The sequence below is a fragment of the Lagenorhynchus albirostris genome, chromosome 4, assembly GCF_949774975.1.
Source record: "Lagenorhynchus albirostris chromosome 4, mLagAlb1.1, whole genome shotgun sequence".
NCBI lineage: Eukaryota > Metazoa > Chordata > Mammalia > Artiodactyla > Delphinidae > Lagenorhynchus > Lagenorhynchus albirostris.
The window spans coordinates 129,723,904-129,747,216 of NC_083098.1; the positions used below are offsets into that span (position 1 = coordinate 129,723,904).

The window sequence follows — 23,313 nt, forward strand, 5'->3', positions numbered from 1 at the left end:
TCTCTACCACATCCAGTTTCCAAACCCCTACTGTCTGGAAAACAGCTTCACTTGGATGTCACTCTGTAAGCTTGAACGTAAGTAATTCACTTCCAATCAAATAAGCAGTTCATCGTTCTCCTTGATGAGCAGGAAGCTGGTGCTGGATCATAAACTGGATATCCTCATTTTGTCAACTTTCTTCCCAAATTATTCCATCATTTTTCCTTATTTCCAAGTTGAAAACCTAAACATAACTTTCCCCCCCTTCTTGTTTTTGTTTTTTACCAAAATCCAGACTTCATGAAACCCTGGTGTTTACTCCTTTGTTCTCTGTCCTCACTGCCACTTTCAACGTGCATATCCTTGTTATCTTACACGTGTATGGCTGCAGTAACTTTTTTTTTTTTTTTTTTTTTTTTTTGTGGTACACGGGCCTCTCACTGTTGTTGCCTCTCCCGCTGCGGAGCACAGGCTCCGGACGCGCAGGCCCAGCGGCCATGGCTCACGGGCCCAGCCGCTCCGCGGCACGTGGTATACTCCCGGACCAGGGCACGAACCCACGTCCTCTGCATCGGCAGGCGGACTCTCAACCACTGCGCCACCAGGGAAGCCCCCTGTATGTTCTCTTATATTGAATGGAGAGAGATGCAGAAGGCAGTTCCATGAATTATCTTCACCATTAAAAATAGACATTTGTTCAGCACTCAGTACATGTGCTCTAGACGCTGACCGAGGCGGGGATGAGTGAGGCTTACTTAGCTAGTTACACGGCACAATGAGAGCACCTGTTTCTTCTGTAGGTGGAGAGTATAAAACATGTTAGGAACATGGGAAGAGAAACCTATTACATTTTTTATTTTTTAGATCTATAAACCTTTTGGGTCAGATAAAAATTTAAAAATTGGACTTTGAAAGAATAACTTCCTGTTCATATGAGGGAACAACATTATAAAGTGATAAACAGAGAGAGGCATTAACCTGAGGAAGTTGAACAGGCATATTCAGTTAATCCCTGACATTAATTTGATACTGTTCCTTTCCATTCCAGAGGCGTCGTATTTTTGTGAAACCAGCGATAGTATTTAACCTCAGTAATTGAGATATCGCGTACGGAAATGGCAAACATACTGGAAGAATCTCTCCCACTCCACCAACTTTCAGCCACAGTTTCAAATACCCTATTTCAAAGAACTGAACTCCAGAGTAGTCCACTTAACTTTATGAACCTGGACTTCAAGGCAGCTGCGTTCTTTGGGGGTAGAGCCATGCTCTTCTCTTACTGTGACCCCATTATTCCTTTAAAGTTATTCCGTTAACTTCCCAGCACAGCCGAAGAAGGGGCCCTGTTTCTTTCTTGGAGACTTTCAGGCAGAGGGGCCGTTTCCAGCTTCCTACTGAGTCCACCCAGCTATGTCATGCAGGGGATGCAGGGGAGAGCTTTCCTTGGGAGGGCCTCCTCAGAAGTTTTGGAGATGGGCCTCCAGCTCTTGGCTGCCATCAGGGTTTTCCAAAGTGGAGGCCGCAGTAAAGCTCGTCATTGACCGAGAGACGTGCCGCCCAGGCTATTTTCATGAGGGTCAAATAAAACTCTCTTGTCTTAAGCCTGCTTTGAAAGGTGTTTTCCTAATGATTTTACCAGTCAAACAGAATGACTGTGTGGAGAGTGCAGTTAAATAGCTGCAACGCTCTGGGCAGCCCCCCTCCTCCACCCTGTGCCCCCCTCGCCTTTCCCCCGAAGCTCCTCCTTTCCCAGGCACACACTTGCTGCTCTGTTTTCTGTTCTGGAGCTGCCTGAATTGTGTGATGTTTGAGGATGAATGTGAACTCCGCAATCCAGAAAGAAGTGCCAGGAACACAAATAGCTAATTGGCATATCCACCCCTAGGGCAGGCGCGGGACCAGCCAAGCTGGCTGCGTTATCTCCATGGGGCGCTTAGCTTTGAGAGAGACCTCAGCTCTCTCGGATCATCCAAGAAGCATTTCCAAAAGGTAGAAAGAATCGCCAAGAAAAGGCTGTAATCAGGAGGTCCTCTGTCTCTTGGGTATGTTGGATTGGTTGCAGAAATACTTGTTTGAGGCAGTTTATATTTTTGCTGTTACTCTCTAGCTGAGCTTCTTGTGATTTCAGGGCACTCTGGCCAGGTTAATAGCCTTTGAAACAGGGATTTCAGATTGGTGATCCACAAGCCAAATTCCAGTCACAACTCTGTGTGTGTGTGTGTGTGTGTGTGTGTGTATATATATGTGCGCACGCACGTGCAAGCACCTGGCCGGTACTGAGTAGTGGCTGCCCCATCGGTTGGGAGGGGTATATGTTCTATGGTTTATCACGGTCCCCACTATTCCCTGCTTCTCCTAACCTTATCACCAAGGTGCTTCTCTCTTGTCTGTTACTCACATGGTCCCTGTAGGCCTTTGAGTTTGCTACCCTGCTTTTAGTACAAGTATTTGCAGTGCTCCTTGAATGCTCAACTCTTCACTCTGAGACAAACCAAAGGAGTTGATAAGGATTTTTCAAGAATTGATTTATATTATAGAACTAAAATTTAGAAACATCAGCTGTTATTTTTCAGTGAAAATAGTTTTCAGCCTATAGCAGGGGCTGCCCCTGACTGAAGATGTGTCTGACTTTGAACAGTTTGGTCCATATTAGGCTGTTGATTTCCTCAGGGGCCTGTCTGCCGCTGGTCTCCTCAGACAACAGAGCAGCAATTCTGAAACCCGGTGCTTCCACCTCCAGCTTCGGAAGGCCTCTGCTGGAAGACGTCTTCTCATAAAGTAGCACAGATGCCGGCCCCAGGGGCCGGTGCACATCCTGTTTATTCAGTAACATTATAGGAAATGTGAAGAAATGGGAAGTGACCACATGTTCTGGGGTCACCAGAGCAGTTCTCAGCGTTCTTTTACTGATTAAAAATGTAATGCTCTATAACATTCAGCTATCTGAGGCATACAGAATCTTTCTGTCTTGTCTTTATATAACCTTTACATAACCTCTTTCCACCGCCTGACTTTTTAATATGGCCACAAACAGGTAGCAAAAGTGGTATTTGAACTTCATCCTTCTTTCCTCTGCCTGCTGTTCCCTCACCATCTAATGGGAGTATTCAGAGGCTATGAATAGAGAATGGAAGAAATTGAGAACCCATGGTGGCACAATGGCCCATAGACCATGTAGTGAGCCTCTGAATAATTGAGAATCTGATAAGTAGAATAAGCGATCAGAAAAAAAAAAGAATTTTCAAACAGTGATTCATCTTAGAATCATTTCATATTTTCCCCATGACTATTAGAGTAAAATCATAAAAATGGAGTGTTAACTGAAACTTTGCATCAGATCTTTGTACTGTGTTGTATCGTGTTTTATTCCATGGGCCCAGATAGGACTGCACTCATAGTGAGTGAACAAGTTGTAGAATGGAAAAACCTGCATACATTGGAGGCAAATCATTTGGTCTATGGGCTGTTCCGCCTGTGGGTTCTCAATTAACGTCCATTTCTATTCTGCCATGGAAACGGAACTTAGAGTAAAAATAATATCTAGAGGAGTCTATCTTCTTTACATTACTTGGCTTTTTTTCTCTCTTAAATAATTCTTTGTATCTTAAAGCATATATTTCAAATATTGACTATTAAACTAGATGAGATTTTGAACTAGTTGGTTGATATTTTTAAAATCAGTTAAAAAAATTTTTGAGGTAATTTTAGATTCACATACAGCAATTCGATGTCCCCTTTGCCCAGTTTTCCCCAATTGTAACATCTTGCAGTACCTTTTACAGTATCACACCAGGATATTGACGTCGACACAGCCAAGACACAGAACACTTCCATCATCACAAGGATTCCTCAGGTTGCCCTTTTATAGCCACACTCGTTCCCCCAATCCCACCTCTGGAACCTGCCAATCTATTCTCCATTTCTGTAATTTTGTGGCCCCCTTATTTTTAGAACCATTTCTCCCACAGCTGGTCTCTGGGAAGAAAATAGCCTTTAACACTTATGTAGGGCTGAGGACTTTTTGTAGGTGGAAGCTGGTACTTGTTTATACCTGTGTGCCCTCAGAGTTGACTTGGGGTTCTATGCCAGGAGACAGCGTCTGGTCCTGAAATCCAGCTCACTAAGATGTCGCTACTGCGGCCATTGCCAGAAAATGCCCCTGCCAAAGGTTGATGGAATTTTCCCTCCTGAATTATACACCGCTTCAAAGCAGGCCAAGAAATGACCTGGGTGGGAGGCATTTCTGCACTCTCCCTGACACTACAATAGTCAGATATTGTCTGGGGCCCCTGGTAGCTGTGGAAAGGGTGAGAGGAGGTATTCTGTTTTCTCCACCTGTCAACCTGTTGTGATTGTTTACTGATGGGTGTTGAGACTTCGAACTCTTTCCTTTTCTCTCCATCTTTGAAGTTCTCTCTGCTGCTGTGCAGCTCTGCGTTAACCCTGTATTGCACTTTGAGCTTCTGGAATGCCACAAGGTGCCAGATAGTCTTTCCCTCTTTCTTGCTATCAGTATGACTTCGTTATTTGATGCCACTTACAATGTAAAAGCCATTGCCATTGTGTTATTAGAAGAATCAGGAATCGTCTAATGTCTACAGCTGTTCGGGCCTGGGTTACACTTGCTCTTGAGGTAGCTCAGCTACCTCAAACGCTTCCACTTTAGGACATGAAGTATGAGATCCAGTAGAGGAGATATTGGAGAAAATTGATTTCTGCAGGTTTTTATGGATTGGAATTGCTTGTAACAGCCCTGTCTTTGGCATAAATCAACTGTACATTTAAAAAAAATTTTATTGCAGAAATTAAATGATATGGCTTAGACGTAACTGGCGAGAAATTTGGTATTTCAGACATATTATGTTACACTTACTTTTAAAAGAATTTTTATTTGTTTGCGTTGGGTCTTCGTTGCTGAGCGCAGGCTTTCTCTAGTTGCAGTGAGCTGGGGCTACTCTTCTCTCTTGTTGTGGAGCACGGGCTCTAGGCATGCGGGCTTCAGTAGTTGTGGCTCATGGGCTCTAGAGCGCAGGCTCCATAGTTGTGGCTTAGTTGCTCTGTGGCATGTGAGATCTTCCCGGAACAGGGCTCGAACCCACGTCCCCTGCATTGGCGGGCGGATTCTTAACCACTGCGCCACCAGGGAAGCCCCTATTACACTTACTTTTATTTAAACTGTTTTAAATATTTTGTCAACATTGGTAGTCTTAAGTCCCACAATGAAAACAGTTTCTACTTTGTGGATATAAGGCTTGGTACAGAGAAAGATTTAATGGACTCATAAAGCCATGTCCTGATTGAGTAGTAATGAAAGAATTCATGGATTTCTAAGGTCCTCCCTTCCTTTCTTCCTTACTATTTTTCTTTCTTTCATATTATGTCTTATATTATGTCTTAACTTTATGTCTTAACTTTTTATTCATATTATGTCTTAACTTTATGTCTTAACTTTAACCTTCTTTGCAAACTGAGGAGTTGCTAAGAATTTGTAGAACTGTGTGTGTGTCTAATATTCTTATCTATAAACTTTAACCAGCCAGTTGAGTTGTGAGAAGAATGGAATGTGTGGTTTTTGGTTTCTGGGATGATATGCAAAAGGAAATGATAAAAAAAGAAAGTTTAGGGGCTTACCTGGTGGCACAGTGGTTGAGAGTCCGCCTGCCGATGCAGGGGACAGGGGTTCGTGCCCCGGTCCGGGAAGATCCCACATGCTGCGGAGCGGCTGGGCCCGTGAGCCATGGCCGCTGAGCCTGCGCGTCCGGAGCCTGTGCTCCGCAACAGGAGAGACCACAACAGTGAGAGGCCCGCGTACCGCAAAAAAAAAAGTAAGTTTAAGGAGAGAGTCAGTGTGAAGCTCGTTAGTCAAATTAGACAAACAAAAAAGGAAATAAATAAATAAATAAAGTTAGGTTTCTGATCTTTGTAATCTATCTGATTATTACCTCTGGTATTCCACATATATATGGAGATTTAAAGTTTTTCATTTTTAGCAAATGCGTTTCTTTTGTTACATACACTCCTTTGTCAGTTATCTGCATTAAAAAGTTTTCAGTGCTTGGTCTTCAGCATTAAATTGGATGATTTCTGACAGAAGAAAATAAACCAATGGGTTATGCCTTGGAATTTAGTTATCAGTTACTCAGTAATTTCTGTTCCAAGGAGACTACTAAACCTGACTCAGTGACTTTTTGACTCAAAAACGTAATTATATTGGAAAGCTAACACACCGTACCACCAAGTTTTAAATTAATATGTTTGTTTTGAATGGTAAGTAAGAAATTAAAATGTGTACAGTGTTCTCAGAACAGGATGTCAGGAATATAAGTGCTTGTCAGCGGTCGATCCATATAGTGAACTTTGTAATATAGTATTAGGCAACTTCTTTCCGATTATTTTTGTGTACTGAATTAAGAGTTTCACTTTGCTTAAGCTTAAAATTATTTAAATGAGAAATAACATTAATGCTGGCCCAACTAAAGAAACACCATGTAGTTGCCACCAGCATGTAAGCTCCATGAGGGCACAGACTTTGTAGATCTTGGCTACTGTTGTATTTCTAGCTCCTAGACCAGTTCCTGACACATGAGGCAACTGATACCATCTTGTCGAATGAAGGAATAATAAACACAGGATAATAGATTGAGAAATTGTATAAGGTCTGTGTCTTCTTTGCAGTAAGTACCATTTAGTTTACTTCCCTTGAGAATAGTGAAACTATAAATTTATTTGCCATAGGTAGAGTCAGCCTCAGTAGGGTACGACATTATATACAGCATAAATGACATTACTGAAGGATGCCTCTGCCATTTTGTAGATCATACTTGCCCTTTTCTAGATATCCTCATGTCCTAGATCAAGTATAAGGTTTCCTAACACATCATATAATCCTTGAATCTCAAAACAAAGCAATAGGAAGAAGCAGGTGTAGAGTAGGAGGCCAACATCTATGATGGTTACATAGATGATTACAAGGCTATACTAAAACTTTTACATATGCAGAGAGAGAGATCTAATATCTAATTTTCACTATAGCCTTGTGCAATAGCAATTATTTTCCATTGTGCAGGTGAAGAGGTAAGCTCAGCTAGTAAGTGGTGAAGCCTGATGAGTACAATTCTGTCTGAAATTTGTTCAGTTTGTCCAAAATGTGTGCATTTGACACCATGTTATTTTTTCTGAGTACTACAATTTAATTTCTGTGGTTTATTTCAGTCAGAATTCTTGAAGAAGTTGTTTGCATTAACTGTTCTCAAATTCTTCCTGTGGTTAATCCAGTGATTACTTTTCAGTCCTATATTACCTGACTTCTTTTGTACCATTTGACATTGAAGGTCTTTTTAAAGGTCCCACTTGAGATTCTGTCTTCAGTTGGTTTTTACTCTCCCCTGGTTTTCTACTTCTGGCCACTCTTGGGGGGTTCATTAAATGTATAGACTACATGGGGGGAGAAGTGACTCTCTAGATTGAGTCTTCCCATTGGTAAGCATACATAGCTCCCCTTTTAAGTCTTTTCAGAATGACTTTCAATAAACTTTTATAACTTTCTCCATACAAGTCCTTGGTACCTTTAGTTATTGTCTCAAACGGTATCTTTTTTTTAAAAGAATAACTGTTCTAAAAGTTTGTTGTGGGTAACAGAAACTCAACTGATTTTTATACTTGTATCAAGCAACCTTGCTGGAGTATTTTCAGTACTTCATTTGTATTTTATTTTGACTTTCAAAAAACTTTTTGTTCAGGAAAAATTATAGATTTATAGAAGAGTTGCAAAGATTTTATAGAGTTCCTCTATACCTTTCACCCTGCTTTCCCTAAGGTTAACTTCTTGCATAACTGTGGCACTTTTGTCAAAAGTAAAAAAGAAAACAAAACAAAAAACCAATACTGATACATTACTGTTAACTAAACAACAGACTTTATTTAGATTTCACCACTTTTTCCACTGACATCCTTTTTTTGCTCCAGTATCCAATCCTTGCATCTAGTCTCTTAATTTTAATGCAGAAAATTGTACCACCCACAAAGAATAACAGTTTTGTCCCTTAGTTTCCAAATCTGTGCGTGTGGTGTAGATGTGCGTGTGTGTGGTATAGGTGTGCGCGCATGTGTGTGTGTGGGGTGTAGGTGTGTGTGTGCACGCGTGTGTGTGGTGTAGGAGTAGGTGTGTACACGTGTGGTGTAGGTATGTGTGCACATGTGGGGTGTAGGTGTGTGTGGTGTACGGGTGCGTGCACGTGTGTGTGGGGTGTAGGTGTGTGCATGCGTGTGTGGGGTGTAGGTGTAGTGGTGTGTGTGTATGGTGTAGGTGTGTGCACGCGTGTGTGTGGTGTAGGTGTGTGGTGTAGGAGTGCATGTGTGCGTGCGTGTGTGTGGTGTAGGTTTGCATGTAGGTGTGTGTAGTTGTGCGTGTGTGTGTGGTGTAGGTGCGTGCGTGTGGTGTAGGTGTGTGCACGTGTGTGGTGTAGGTGTGTGTGGTGTTGGTGTAGGTGTGGGGGGTGTAGGTGTGTGCATGTGTGGGGTGTAGGTGTGTGTGTGTGGTGTAGGTGTGTGTGGTGTTGGTGTGTGTGGGTGTAGGTGTGTGTGTGCATGTGTGGTGTAGGTGTGTGTGCATGTGTGTAGGTGTGTGTGTGGTGTAGGTGTGTGCATGTGTGTGGGGTGTAGGTGCGTGTGTATGCGTGTGTGTGGTGTAGGTGTGTTGGTGTCAGTGTAGGTGTGTGTGTGGTGTAGGTGCATGTGTGTGCGCGTGTGTGGTGGGTGGGGTGTAGGTGTGTGTGTGTGGTGTGTGTGTGGTGTAGGTGTGTGCGTGTGTGTGGTGTAGGTGTGTGCGCGTGTGGTGTAGGTGTGTGTGCACGTGTGGTGTAGGTGTGTGCATGTGTGTGGTGTAGGTTTGTGTGCATGTGTGGTGTAGGTGTGTGTGTGGTGTAGGGGTATGTGTGGTGTAGGGGTATGTGTGGTGTAGGTGTGTGTGTGGTGTAGGTGTGTGCGTGTGGTGTAGGTGTGTGCGCGTGTGGTGTAGGTGTGTGTGTGTGGTGTAGGTTTGTGTGCATGTGTGGTGTAGGTGTGTGTGTGTGGTGTAAGTGTGGGGGGGTGTAGGTGTGGGGGGGTGTAGGTGTGTGCACAGTGCTTACCCTCGTGAGCTGGCTTGACTGACCACTCTTTTCCAGGCTCTGCTGGCTCTACACCCTCTACTCCTCCTGCAAATGTTGGTGTGTCGCAGGATTCCGTCCTTTGCCCTTTACTTCATGCCTGTTACACACTGTTCTGGATCTCATTTTGTATCTCCCTGTGTGGGTTTGCAGCAGCCTGTGTGTCCAAGGTAGCCACTGTTTGCTATGATTACCAAATCTTTATTTCCAGCATAGATTTCTTTTTTTGAGCTCCAGATTCATATAGCTGACTCTCTTCTGGATATCTCTGTCTGGATTTTCCACAGACTGTCAATATGTCTTAAGGGAACTTATCTGATTACCTTCTCTTGCCAACTTGTCCCTCCTCCTGTATTTCCCATCTCAACAATCTCCCAAATATCCAAGGCAGAGAAACGCGTGGCCCAGAGAGAAACCATTCTTTCCTTCCTTCTTCCTTCCCTGCTTCCTTCTTACCTCCTTTTAATTCTTTTTCCTTCAAGTCTCACATATTTATCAACTTCTCTCCATCCTATTTCATGCAAAGCTCGCATGCTTTCTTCTTTTTTTATACTGTCAAACTCCTTAACATGGTCTTCAGAGCCTCTGGCCTCTCCAGCCTCATCCTGTCCCGCGATGCCCTCTCACACAGTACACACCGCCCCCTCACTCTGTGCTGGCCACACCCATGTACCTGACATTCCTTGGCTGTGCCGTGCTTTCTGTCCCTTTCTCCTTTGCAGGTTACGTCAGGATGCTTTTGTTGTTGTTGTTCCTACTCTCTTTTCCTGACTAACTCTGCTAATTCCTGTAGTCTCCATTCAGTTGTCACTGCTTCCAGGAAACCTTTCATCTCCCAGGCTGGGTTAGGTGTACCTTCTGAGCGTTCTTGGATAGCTTGTGTGAATTTCTCTCATGGCACTGACATTATGGAGCTCATCTAGTTATCTGTGTACCATCCCTCTTCTCGACAGTATTGTATGTTCAAGGTCAAAGACTGATGTTGTAGTTTCCTTCATGCTTCCTATTGCTTAGCGCAGTACCTGGCACATACCTGTTACTAGTAAATGTTCATGAATGAATGTATTCACTGTTCTCAGAAACACTGACTTGTCTATTTCCCAAAACCATATTCTTTCACCGGGGACAAACCTCTCTAAATGTCAGCTTCTTTATTTATAACCGAGGAGGGTGCACTGGAGGATCTCTGAAGTCCTTTACTGCTCTAACAAATTAGTATTCGTGATTTCAAGATTTATCATCCTTGGGCTTCCCTGGTGGCGCAGTGGTTGAGAGTCCGCCTGCCGATGCAGGGGTTCGTGCCCCGGTCTGGGAAGATCCCACATGCCGCGGAGCAGCTGGGCCCGTGAGCCATGGCCGCTGAGCCTGCGCGTCTGGAACCTGTGCTCTGCAGCGGGAGAGGCCACAACAGTGAGAGGCCTGCGTACCGCCAAAAAAAAAAAAGGTTTATCATCCTTGAGCCTATTCAAAAGAAAATGATACAAATTCATGTAGGAAATTCCAAAAAAGGAGTTGCAAATTGTTTAGTTCGGCTTTTTGGTTACACTCTGTTAACTAAATGTGTCAAGTGCTAATTAATGGTCTGAGCACTTGAACATTTGAGTAGTTTACTGTGATCAGAGTTTCTGTTCCTTTGCTTACATATCTAAATCATCTTAGAGAGACTGTGCAAATTCTCCTTTGCTAAAGATTTTCAAGTAAAACTTAGACAACTGTTTCTCATGGATATTGTAGATGGGATTTAAGATGTAGTTGTATAGTGATGGGACCAATTGACCCCTAAGATCTTGCCTAATGATGAGATTCTTCAATTTTGTGGTTTACAGCTTTTGTTTTTATGCTACAGCAGAGGAAAAAAAGTTGAATTTTAAACTTGGATAACACACTATGTATTTTTCCAAGTTCATCTCTTACTGGATTTAATATCAACATTAGAAAGCCACCAGAAGTCTGTTTATCAAAATTGTTGACTTCTGTGTATCCAAACCTGAATATAGTGGGTGGTCTCCAGCGTGCTGAAGTGACCGGGGCTACCTCAGTGTTCAACGTCCAATTTAGAAAGGTCTTTTATTGTAGACTTCTTTTTTTAATTTAAAAAACTTTCAAAATGTAAAATATAACATAGATACAGAAAAACACATAAAACAAATTTGTACTTTAATGGGTTATTACTAGGTGAACATTTTTGTAATCGTCCCTCAGGTCAGAGAACAGAACTTTGCCAGTCACCGTAGAAGCCCCTCTGTGTGTCCCCTGTCTCAATCACAGTCCCCTGACCCCCCAATAAAAGTGTATAGATCTTTAATTACTTCTTTGCGTTTCTTAATAGTTTCATCACACTGATAGGCATCTTAAATATTCTGCTTTAGTTTACTTTTTAAAGTATGTCAGTTTTAAGCCTTTTTTAGTCTCAGGTCCTCCTTCCATCTGTTTTTCTCCCTAGTAACTGATTGTTGAGGAAATTGGATTATTTGACCTGTGGGGTTTCTTTAAAGATTTTTTTTTTTTAATGTGGACCATTTTTAAAGTCTTTATTGAATTTGTTACATTATTGCTTCTGTTTTATGTTTTTTTTTTTTTTTTGGCCTCGAGGCATGTGGGATCTTAGCTCCCCAACCAGGGGTCGAACCCACACCCCCTGCATTGGAAGGCAAAGTCTTAACCACTGGACCCCCAGGGAAGTCCCCGACCTGTGGGGTTTCTCAGTCTGGATTTTGCCTATTGCTCTAGCTGTCTTGGACTTGGCTGTTTAGGCTGTTTCGTGCCTCAGTCCTGAAATGACATTCTACCTGGAATATCATTCTATCTAGTCTCCCTACCCTATACCTTGTTCATGAGGTTATCTCCTACATATCCTTCAAAACTTAGCTCAAACCTCATCTCGCCTAGAAAGATTCTCTGATTTTCCCTCTAATAATAGATATGTCATTTTCCGTAGTCTCATAGCACCTGTATAATGCTCCAGTATGACACCAAGGACATTGCTGCAATGGTTCCTTTAGCTGCTTTTTCTCGTGTGAGATGCTTTCAATCCATCAGACATTCACAAGAGACTTCTATGTGTCTGGCACTGTGTTAACTCACAGGATACAGAGATGGATATAGTTCCCTGCCCTCAAGAAGCTCACAAGCAAAGAGGGCCAGACAAGTAGGGTACAAAATTGTTCCGAGTAGAGGAAGCAGGATAAAGGAGTATAGAGGAGAGGACTCCTATCCTAAACTGAGGGGAGAAGGGAAAAGGGAATGACCACAGAAGGTTTTCCAGGGTAGATTATAATTCCACAGTCTAGCGCACTGCATGCAAGAGAATTGGTACTTATTTATACTACAAAAAGGAATGTTCTATTTTATAGTCATTTATTAAGCACTTTTTAGGTGGCAAGTTTCATATTATCAATATTATGGAGAAAACCAATTTTTTTTTTTGCTTTTTGGATAGCTATGACAGACACTTTTCAAGTGTATAAACAGCTAGATTGAAGTATTAAAATAGGGTTTAGTTTTATATAAGGTGAACACCAAGGCTTTAACCTTTATTCTAAATGTAAAAGTATACATTAATATTTTCTATTTCCAGAAACTAGGCTGAGGTTAATAGTTTCTCTGGATCATTTTTATGGTTCAGAAGAGTTGATGATGATGTTATCCAAAGTTATCCTCCATTTTTCAGAACAAATTTTTGCTAGCTTGTCTATTATATTGTTTCATTTCCTGAAAAGTATGGAAAATTTTACATTGTGTTTGTTATGTGGAAATTTAATAGAATTCCTTTCATTCCCTATCTTGAAGTGCCTGATACTTAAAACCACTCCTTTAAAGAAGACCCTCTTCCCACTCTTCCTCCAGCCAACAAAACACGTCTTTGGTTTATGCCTTTTCTATGTCGTAAGATCCAGTGGCTTTGCTTATTAAGAGTCTTCTAAATCTCAAGTATGATTATTTTATTGTAGCTTTCCTCCCTATGAAGCCAGTCCAGTATGAAACAGTGACTGTCCAGTGTCCTTGAGTACTGGCTGAGATTTCACACTGTATAGAATCCAAAAGTATCTCAAGGACTCTCTCTGGAACATTAACACAGTTTTCATACCTGTTACGGACTGAATGTTTGTGTCGTTCCCCCCCCCCCGCCCCCCAAATTAATGTGTGGAAATCCAAACCCTTGATGGAATGGTATTAGGAGATGTAGGGCCTTTGGGAACTGGTCATGTCATGGGGGTGGAGCCCTCATGAATGGGATCAGTGTCCCTACAAAAGGGACCCCACAGAGCCCCTTCTGCTATGTGAGGACACTGAGAGAAGACAGCTGTTTGTGAACCAGAAAAAGGGCTCTCACCAGACACTGAATCTAACGCCATCTTGATCTTAGATTCCTTAGCCTCCAGAACTGTGAGAAATAAATGTTGCTTAAGTCACCCAGTCTATGGTATTTTTGTTATAGGAACCTGAATGGTCTAAGACAATACCCTTCAATAAGTTGGTACCCACATTTAACATTAATTGCCCAATGAACTGCCTTGGTTACTTTTTGTTCTTTTATACCCCCCCCCAATTTTTTATTAGAGAAAGTTTCAAACATATACAAAAAATAGAACCAATTTAATGAACCCCATGTACCCATCACCTAGCTTCAGTAGTTATCATCGCAGTCTTGTTTCATCTATACCTGCCTTAGCTCTTTACCCCCTTCCCTACTACTGGATTGTTTTAACTATATGTGAGACATCATGTCATTTCATCAAAGCATTTGAAAAATGACTACATAAATTATTACGTAAGTGATATGTATGTATTAGTGCATATTAGATACATAAATGATTGATATGTATCTCCAAAAGACTGATATGTATCTCTAAAAGATCCTTTAAAAATAATTACAGTTCCATTCTCATGCCTAAAAATTAAAAAATTCCCTTAGAAGTATAAAATATCCAGTTAGTGTTAAAATTTCTCCTATGGTCTTACAGTAATTTTTATAGTTGGTTTGCTTTCATCAAGGTTTACTCATTGCTTTTTTTAATACATTTTTTAATTTGTTTATTTTTGGCTGCGTTGGGTTTTTGTTGCTGTGCGTGGGCTTTCTCTAGTTGCGCCGAGCGGGGGCTACTCTTCGTTGTGGTGCACGGGCTTCTCATTGTGGTGGCTTCTCTTGTGGAGCACGAGCTCTAGGCACACGGGCTTCAGTAGTTGCAGCACATGGGCTCAGTCATTGTGGCTGATGGGCTCTAGAGCGCGGGCTCAGTAGTTGTGGCTCATGGGCTCTAGAGTGCAGGCTTAGTAGTTGTGGCACACGGGCTTAGTTGCTCCACGGCATATGGGATCTTCCTGGATCAGGGCTCAAACCTGTGTCCCCTGCATTGGCAGGCGGATTCTTTTTTGTTTTTTCTTTTTATTTTATTTATTTATTTATTTATTTTGCAGTACGCGGGCCTCTCACCGTTGTGGCCTCTCCCGTTGCGGAGCACAGGCTCCGGATGCGCAGGCTCAGCGGCCATGGCTCACGGGCCCAGCCGCTCCGCGGCATGTGGGATCTTCCCGCACCGGGGCACGAACCCGTGTCCTCTGCATCGGTAGGCAGACTCTCAACCACTGCCCCACCAGGGAAGCCCGGCAGGCGGATTCTTAACTACTGTGCCACCAGGGAAGCCCTACACATTCCTTTTGATTGATACATTTCTTACATCGCTTTTAATTGAGAAATTTCCCTCTTGGAACTCATGACTGCAATTATTTCATGTTTAATATGGCATACACTTGGCATTTTATTCTACATTACTTAAAAATTCTGACAATGCTAACATTGTGCTTGTTATAAAAGTAACGTGTTCAACTGAGAAAAAAATTTTAAATATCAAAAAGTGTATGAAAGTAAAATATTATTTTCCTCTTATTACGCTGAAATAACTGTTAGCTCTTTGGGATTATTTTCTACTAATATATATATATTCCACTGTGTAATTTTTACATAGTATGTATTCCCTCTGCTATTACTTTAGGCTTAATTTGCTCTTCTGGTTCTTAAGGTAAAAGCTGAGATTTTCATGATTTTTTGTTTTTCCAATATAAACACTTAAAGCTGTACCTTTCCCTTTAAGCATGTTGAGTTTTTATTATCATACAATTAGAAATATTTTCTAATTTCCCTTGTGATTTCTTTGATATGTGTTTTGCTTGGAAATGTATTGCTTAATTTCCAAATATTTGTGGGATTTTCTAGATATCTTATTGTTATTAATTTCTCATATTACACTCTGTATGATTTTAACCCTGTTAAGTATATTGAGACTTGTTTTATGGCCTGCATATAATTTATTCTTGGGAGTATTCCTTGAAAATATATATATTCTGCAGATTTTGGGTGTAGTGATCTTTAAGTGTCAATTTAGGCACATCCGCATGTAAAACAATGAAGTTGGACCCTCATACAACATACAAAAATTAACTCAAAATGGATCAAAACCTAAATGAAAAGGTAAAACTAAAACTCTTACGAGAAAAGCATAGGTGTAAATCTTCATGACCTTGGATTAGGCAGTAGTTTCTCAGATATGACACCAAATGCATAAGCAATGAAAAAACAAAATCAATAAATTGGATTTCATGAAAATTAAAAATGTTCATGCATCAAAGGATAATTAATACCAAGGAAGTGAAAAGACAAGCCACAGGATGGGAAAAGATATTTGCAAATCAGATATCTAATTAGGGTTTGTATCTAGAACATATAAAGAACTCTTACAACTCAATGAGAAAAAGACAATCTAAAAAATGGGCCAAGGATCTGAAGAGACATTTCTCTAAAGTAGATATACAAGTAGCCAATAAACACATGAAAAGATACTCAACATCAGAAAAATGAAAATCAGAACTAAGAGATACCACTTCACACCCAATTAGGACGACTATAATAGAAAAAACAAACAAACAAAAACACCACCACGGATTATCACAAATGTGGCCTGGATGTGGAGAAATTGGAACCCTTAATTTCTAGTGGGAATGTGAAATGGTTGCTTTGGAAAAGTCTGACAATTTCTCAAATGATTAAACATAGAGTTACCATATTGACTTCTTGGTATATACCCAAGAGAAATGAAAACATATGTCTACACAAAATCTTGTACTTGAATGTTTATAGCAGCATTATTCATAATAGCCAAAAATTGGAAACAAACCAAATGTCTGGGGTCTCTCTATTCAATGCAATGTTATTTGGCAATAAAAAAGAATGAAGTACTGATACATGGCTATAATGTGAATGAACCTTGAAAACAATATGCTAAGTGAAAGAAGCCAGTCACAAAAGACTACATATTGTATGATCCCATTTATATGAAATATCCAGAGTAGGCATATCTATAGAGACAGGAAGTGGATTAGTGGTATTGGGGACATAGGAGGTGAACCATAGGAGGTGTGGGATGATGAAGATGTTCTAAAATTGATTGTGGTGATGGTTGCACAACTCTGTGAATATACTAAAAACCACTGAATTGTATGTACACTTTAAATGAATTGTATCATACATGAATTATGTCTCAGACTGTTAAAAAACAAAAGTACCAGGGGTACCAATAGTACAAGTCCACTAGGCAAATAAGCATAGGATCACTTACCATGCTGGCAGAGTTAATTTTTTTTAGCATAGTTTTCAAATGACATTGATGTTAAGAAGAGACTAAAGTTTCAGGTAAATGAAACCTACCTGATCTCAAAAAAAAAAAAAAAAAGTCAGGTCAGGTTGGCTGATAATATTATTCTTATATTCCATATACTTACTGATCTATTTCTTCTGTCAATTTTTGCTTCAGGCAATTTATTATTATAGCACATTATCTATTATTATGTGCTACATGTTTAAAATTATTGTTTTCTTGAGGCATCTGACCCTCTTATCATTATGAAATAACTTTGTTCATCTCTAGTTATACTACTTGCCTTGAAGTCCACATCAGATATTAATATAGCCATACTAGCATTCTTATAATTAGGGTTATACATTTTTTATTTTTTTCCCACATTACTATCAACTTGCCTGTATCTTTGTATTTAATGTGCTTTCCTTGTAGACAAAATAGTTGGGTTTTGCCTTTTAACTTCTTGACAATTTTTCCTTTAAGTGTTTAGTTCATTTACATTTAGTTCAATTATTGATGTGTTGGGTTTAATCTGCCATCTTGGAATTTGTTTTCTAATTTCCCCATCTGTTCTTTGTCCTTCTGTTCCTCTTCTTCTGCCTTCTTTTGGGTTGAGTACTTTTTCATATTCCATTTTGTCTAAGACAAAAATAGCCCAGCTATTAACTATTTGGGTAGGTCAGGATTATCCTTGCTCTTGAAATCTACCATTGTCTTTGAAGATCTCTCTTCATCCTGCTTTTCATTTGGTGAAGGCTCAGTGATTCTCAAAGGGCTCTCTCTCAGCTCTGTTCCACTCCCAGCTGTCAGTGGACTGCTGCTTTGCACTCAGCAAAGCCTTAGGTGCTTCAGAAGGATCTCTTAGCCCTTCTGTTCTGTCCTCTGCCTCTGGTGTGTGATGGTTGTGCACTAGGTGCAAGCTCTGTAGGAGAGAACTGGCAGGTGGGTATGGAATTGCTGTTTGATTAGGGCTCCTTAGAAATCCAGTTCTTCACATCAGCAGCACTTAGAAGTTTGTAAAAGTTCAGCTGGTTTCTTCACACTCCCCATTTTGATAGGGTTAGTCTTCTTCCTGTCAAAGATGGAAGCAGGTCATCTTTTTGGTGGGGGAAGGGATCATCTGTATGTGAAATTTAGTTTACTTAGGTCTCTTTGCATCTCAGCTCTGATGGGTTTTTAAAGAAAATCTATGATTTCGTGGATTTTCCAGCTTCTTATTGGTTTCAGGCTCTGGTTACTTTTAAAGTTTTATATATATATATATATATATATATATATACTTTTTTTTTTTGGCGATACACGGGCCTCTCACCGTTGTGGCCTCTCCCGTTGCGGTGCACAGGCTCCGGATGCGCAGGCTCAGCAGCCATGGCTCAAGGGCCCAGCCGCTCCGCGGCATGTGGGATCTTCCCAGACCGGGGCACGAACCTGTGTCCCCTGCATCGGTAGGCGGACTCCCAACCACTGCGCCACCAGGGAAACCCTTAAAGTTTATATTTTTATAGTTATATGTTAATGGAAACACTTTTCAGGCATCTACAATTAGTGTTTACTTTTTAGTGGCTTATCAAATGACAGTGTCCTAATGTGGAATCCCAAGAAATCTGTGAAAGGCCAATGAATAAGTGAATGATGACATTTACTTTGGGTACTGAGTTGCAGGTACTGACCACACATTAATATCCATAATCTGCCTTATGACCAGTAATACACATTTATAAGATGGTGGGCTTGAGCTAGGCTATAGTTTATTGATAAAGTGCTGGGAAAAAAGTATAGTGATTGACTATGCAGTCTTGCCTCAGAAGCATTTATACAACCATATGAGTTAAAAAGAGATGCAAATGCATTCATAATTAATACGGCTTATCTACATCACTTTAGAGCTATATACAAGGATTTTTATTCATAATCATTAATCTTGCTTATATTTGTTAAAAATAAATCTTGGGCTTCCCTTCCCTTTAGTTTTCATGTCTTGATTATATTCCTTTTACTTTGTACTGTCTTTTAAGATTCTGTAGAAGAATTTCACCTGGAGTGACTGGTACAGAGGAGAATCAGACATTAAATGTCCAACAAATATCTTTTTATAAAAAATGTAAATTCTCAAACATTCATACAGTAATGAGAATAATGAACTCCCATGCTTCTAATAACTATTGACATAGGTTAATCAATCTTGTTTTATTTATCCCACCCATTTTATTAAAAAAATATTGATTCCTGGAATATTTTATTTTATTTTTTTTCCTGGAATATTTTAAAGCCAATCCCAGATGTTATATCTCATTTTACCCATATGTTGTTCTACCTGATAGGAAAAAATTTAAAACATAATTACTATGACATAATTATGTCTAACAAAGTTAATAGTAATTCCAGAATTTTTCAAACATTGCCTTTTCGTGCCATGTTTCCTAGCTGTCCGGGTTCACCTGGGAAAATTAAATTTACTTAATGTTTCTAATGTTATCCAAATAATATTATTCTGATTTCTAAAATCTTGAATATTCACTGCTTTTTTCTATTGCTCTCAAGAATGTCCTAGATATGTTTATAGGCCACAGAATAGCCTATGAAAAAACTTGTTCTGGGACCCAAGCACATTTTATACACACTGTGTACTTGATCCCCTTATGGTGATTTATAATGCAGGTTATGAGAGGCAAAGTTCTGAGAAGTTTGACAATAAAGCGTTAACTTGACTTAACCAAGAATTTCCTAAATTTATTTGGCCCCAGAACCTGTTTTTTAAGTAATTTCTGTTAGCCAAAATACATTTTGGGGAATGCTGTTCTAGGCAGGAGAATGCTGCTTCTGAATAGCAAAACAAAGTTTGAACTTAATTTTAACTGAATTAATTAGATGATTATTTGTCCCTATGGCATTATCATCATGATCATGTAATACCTATTTTTTTGTTTTTCAACAGTCTGCTTAATATTGATAATGTAGTGTAACACATAGGTCATCCTCTTCAGGATCTTACATTCTGAAAATCTTTCATCACACTATAAGCAAATTAAGCATAAACATTTTGTTTTCCCAATAGATATTTGCAAAAAAAAAAATCTATACATCACAATCCCTCCATAAAGAAAGATAAATGCATTTGGTATTGTATTGAAGGGGAAGCTAGAAATAAAAGGTGAGGAAACTCAAGGAAATACAAACCAAAAGATAATAGTGAGCAATTATATCTTATTTGTGAAGAATTGGTTAAAATAACTTTTAAAGAGTTTAAAGTTAGGCAGTAGTGTGGAAATTCTCATAAGTAGTTTATATATTTATGTACTCTTAAAATATGTTCATTAAAAAAAAATCTAAGTAGTTAACAGGGCCAAGGGGAGGCTAATTACCCATGAAGGGAAAAAAATTCTCCATCTGTCACTCTTATCCGCTCACTGACACTGGATTGAGAAGGGAGTCAAGAGGCCCTCATACTTTAGTGGGTCTGCCTCTCATTCTAACAGAATTTAATTGACATCTGGCCCCTGTCCCCCAGCTCCTTGGCTGGATGCACAAGTGCCTCTTGTCTTTACCCTGCATGATGCATAAACGTGTAGATGCCTCTTTTTTTCTATGATGCTACAAAGGTAATTTTTTCTCCATTACTTATAGTCAAACTACAACTTCAAGCAGAAGAGAGAGGGGTTGTGTCTATCAAAGGAGTGTGTGCGAACCGTTACCTTGCTATGAAGGAAGATGGAAGATTACTGGCTTCTGTAAGTAATGTTTTCTCTTTTTGCACTTTTTTTTAAATTTAGCTTTTATTGCTATGAATTTCCTAGTATTGGTATTATTAAATCTTTATTAAGGGTTTTACAGGTATATCATTTAATCTTCACATTCATCCTATAAAATGGAGTATTATACTATATTTCACAGAGGCAAAAACTGAAGTTCTGAGGGAGTAATAAAGTAACCAAGAAAACACAGGTCATATGAGGCAGAGCCTGGATGGCATGCCAGGAGGGCATGCCAGGCAGTCGAACTCTAGAGCAGGAACTCTAATTCACTGCATTTTACTGCCTTTGCTGCAAAGCTATTGACTATAGTCTTATTTTTAAATTATATTTATTTACTTTTGGACGCATTGGGTCTTCGCTGCTGCACAGGCTTGCTCTAGTTGTGGCGAGCGGGGGCTACTCTTCATTGCAACGTGCAGGCTTCTTATTGCGGTGGCTTCCCTGTTGTGGAGCACAGGCTTCAGTAGTTATGGCACGCAGGCTCAGCAGTTGTGGCTCTAGAGCGCAGGCTCAGTAGTTGTGGTGCACAGGCTTAGTTGCTCCACGGCATGTGGGATCTTCCTGGACCAGGGCTCGAACCCGTGTCCCCTGCATTGGCAGGCGGATTCTTAACCACTACACCACCAGGGAAGTCCCTAAAACTATAGTTTAAAAAAAATCTTTATATTGTGCAGTTGTCTGAAGATCACTGGGATGGACATATAAAATTTTGAGTATGAGTTTTTAAGCTTATTTCAAATATGACGTAGAAACACTTGCCATTTAGAGTACTATAAAATAGAGACAATAATGATTGTATCTCAGAGTTTTTGTGTGGACTAAATAATTTATATCGTGCCAAAATCAGGGTCTTATACATAATAGGTCCTCAAAATTGTTACTTCCTCATGTTACTTCTCATTTATATATAAGCTCATTAAGGGCAGGGACTTCTCTTTTTTTTTTTACTTTTTATCACACTACTCCAGGGTCCTTGCTGCTGGCTAGTATTCTTTCCATTAATACAGGCTCCCTGTCAACTTCACCATTATTATTACAACTGGGATTGTATGTCTGTTGAGCAGACACTGTGTGGGGAATGACGCAGGGAAGCAGATCAGTATAAAAGACACAGATTGTACTTCTGTCTCATTGGGGGAGTAGATAAGACATGTACCTAAAAGTGCGTGTATATACAAACCACAGCCATAATACCAATACCAGTAGCCAGTTATATAGCACTTTATAGCTTTCCCCACAGAATGGATCTAATAGTGCTGAGCAGTTGTGGTGTTTTGAGCTTAGTTTTTGAATTTTTTTTGAGTGAAGATCTTTGGATTTCTTTTTAATTAAGTTTTTATTGGCGTGTAGTTGATTTACGTTGTGCTAGTTTCTGCTGTACAGCAAAGTGAATCAGTTATACATACATCCACTCGTTTTTAGATTCTTTTCCCATATAGGTCATTACAGAGTATTGAGTTCCCTGTGCTATACAGTAGGCCCTTATTAGTTATCTATTTTATACATAGTAGTGTGTGTATGTCAACCCCAATGTCCCAGTTTATCCCTCCCCTTTCCCCCCCGATAACTATGTTTGTGTTTTACAACTGTGACTCTATTTCTGTTCTGTAAATAAGTTCATTTGTACCATTTTTTTTAGATTCCACATATAAGTGATATCATGTATTTGTCTTTCTCTGTCTTCACTTAGTATATAATTTCTGTGTCCATCCATATTGTTGCAAATGGCATTATTTCATTCGTTTTTATGGCTGAGTAATAGTCCACTGTGTATATATTTACATCTTCTTTACCCATTCCTGTCACTGGTCATTTAGGTTGCCTCCATGTCATGGCTATTGTAAATAGTGCTGCAGTGAACACTGGAGTGCATGTATCTTTTCAAATTACCGTTTTCTCCGGATATATACCCAGGAGTGGGATTGCTGGATCATATGGTAGCTCTATTTTTTTGTTTCTTAAGGAACCTCCATACTGTTCTCCATAGTGGCTGTATCAATTTACATTCCAACCAACAGTGCAAGAGGGTTCCCTTTTCTCCACACCCTCTCCAGCATTTATTGTTTGAAGATTTTTTGATGATGGCCATTCTGACTGGTGTGAGGTGATACCTCTTGGTAGTTCTAATTTGCATTTCTCTAATGATTAGTGATGTTGAACATCTTTTCATGTGCCTCTTGGCCATCTGTATATGATCTACGGATTTCTGAAGGGACTGAAACAGACTTACAGAGAAAAAGAATATTCAACCATCTGATCATCTGACAAAGATATATTTATTATATTTATGTGATTTTTGTAGGATAAATAAGTCTCAGTGTAGTGGTGCTCTTATGTAACTGAATAAATTTTAGAATCCTCTTCAATAGCTAGTATTTTTTGAGTGTACAGTATACTAGATACCATGCTAGGCATTAGGGTTATAAAACTGAATACAAAATGGCCTGTGCCTTTAATAAGTGACAATCTGGGGAGGCAGAAGTGTAAATAAGTAGTCGTAATAATGTGTAAGGGGTGGCTTCGGTGTGTTCTTCTATATGCTGCATGTATGCATAGTAATAAAGGAAAGGGAGCGATTAAACTTGTCTAGATTGGGAAAAATGACCTACCAAGAGGATTTGACATAATGTAGAGGAAGGAGTTTATCAGGCAGTTCGGGAACAGAGGAATGGAGATCAGGATATAGATAATTCTAGGACGTGGCACAGGCATGGATGCGGAAGGCTTACTAGGGGTTTCTCCAGAATTAAAATTCACTCCTGCTGGAGTGTAAGGTGCAAAGGCAATAGAAGGTAGAGG

At 39.9% G+C, this 23,313-nt stretch overlaps 1 protein-coding gene across 3 annotated transcripts in view; it reads left to right on the forward strand.

Annotated features, from left to right (window-relative positions):
- FGF2 (fibroblast growth factor 2) overlaps positions 1 to 23,313 on the forward strand; it is a 90,609-nt gene that overhangs the window by 21,782 nt on the left and 45,514 nt on the right. For all 3 annotated transcript variants that reach the window (XM_060148676.1, XM_060148675.1, XM_060148674.1), the window contains exon 2: positions 20,387 to 20,490. In XM_060148676.1, coding sequence (XP_060004659.1) covers positions 20,387 to 20,490 — 104 coding nt within the window. The remainder of the gene's footprint in view (positions 1 to 20,386; positions 20,491 to 23,313) is intronic.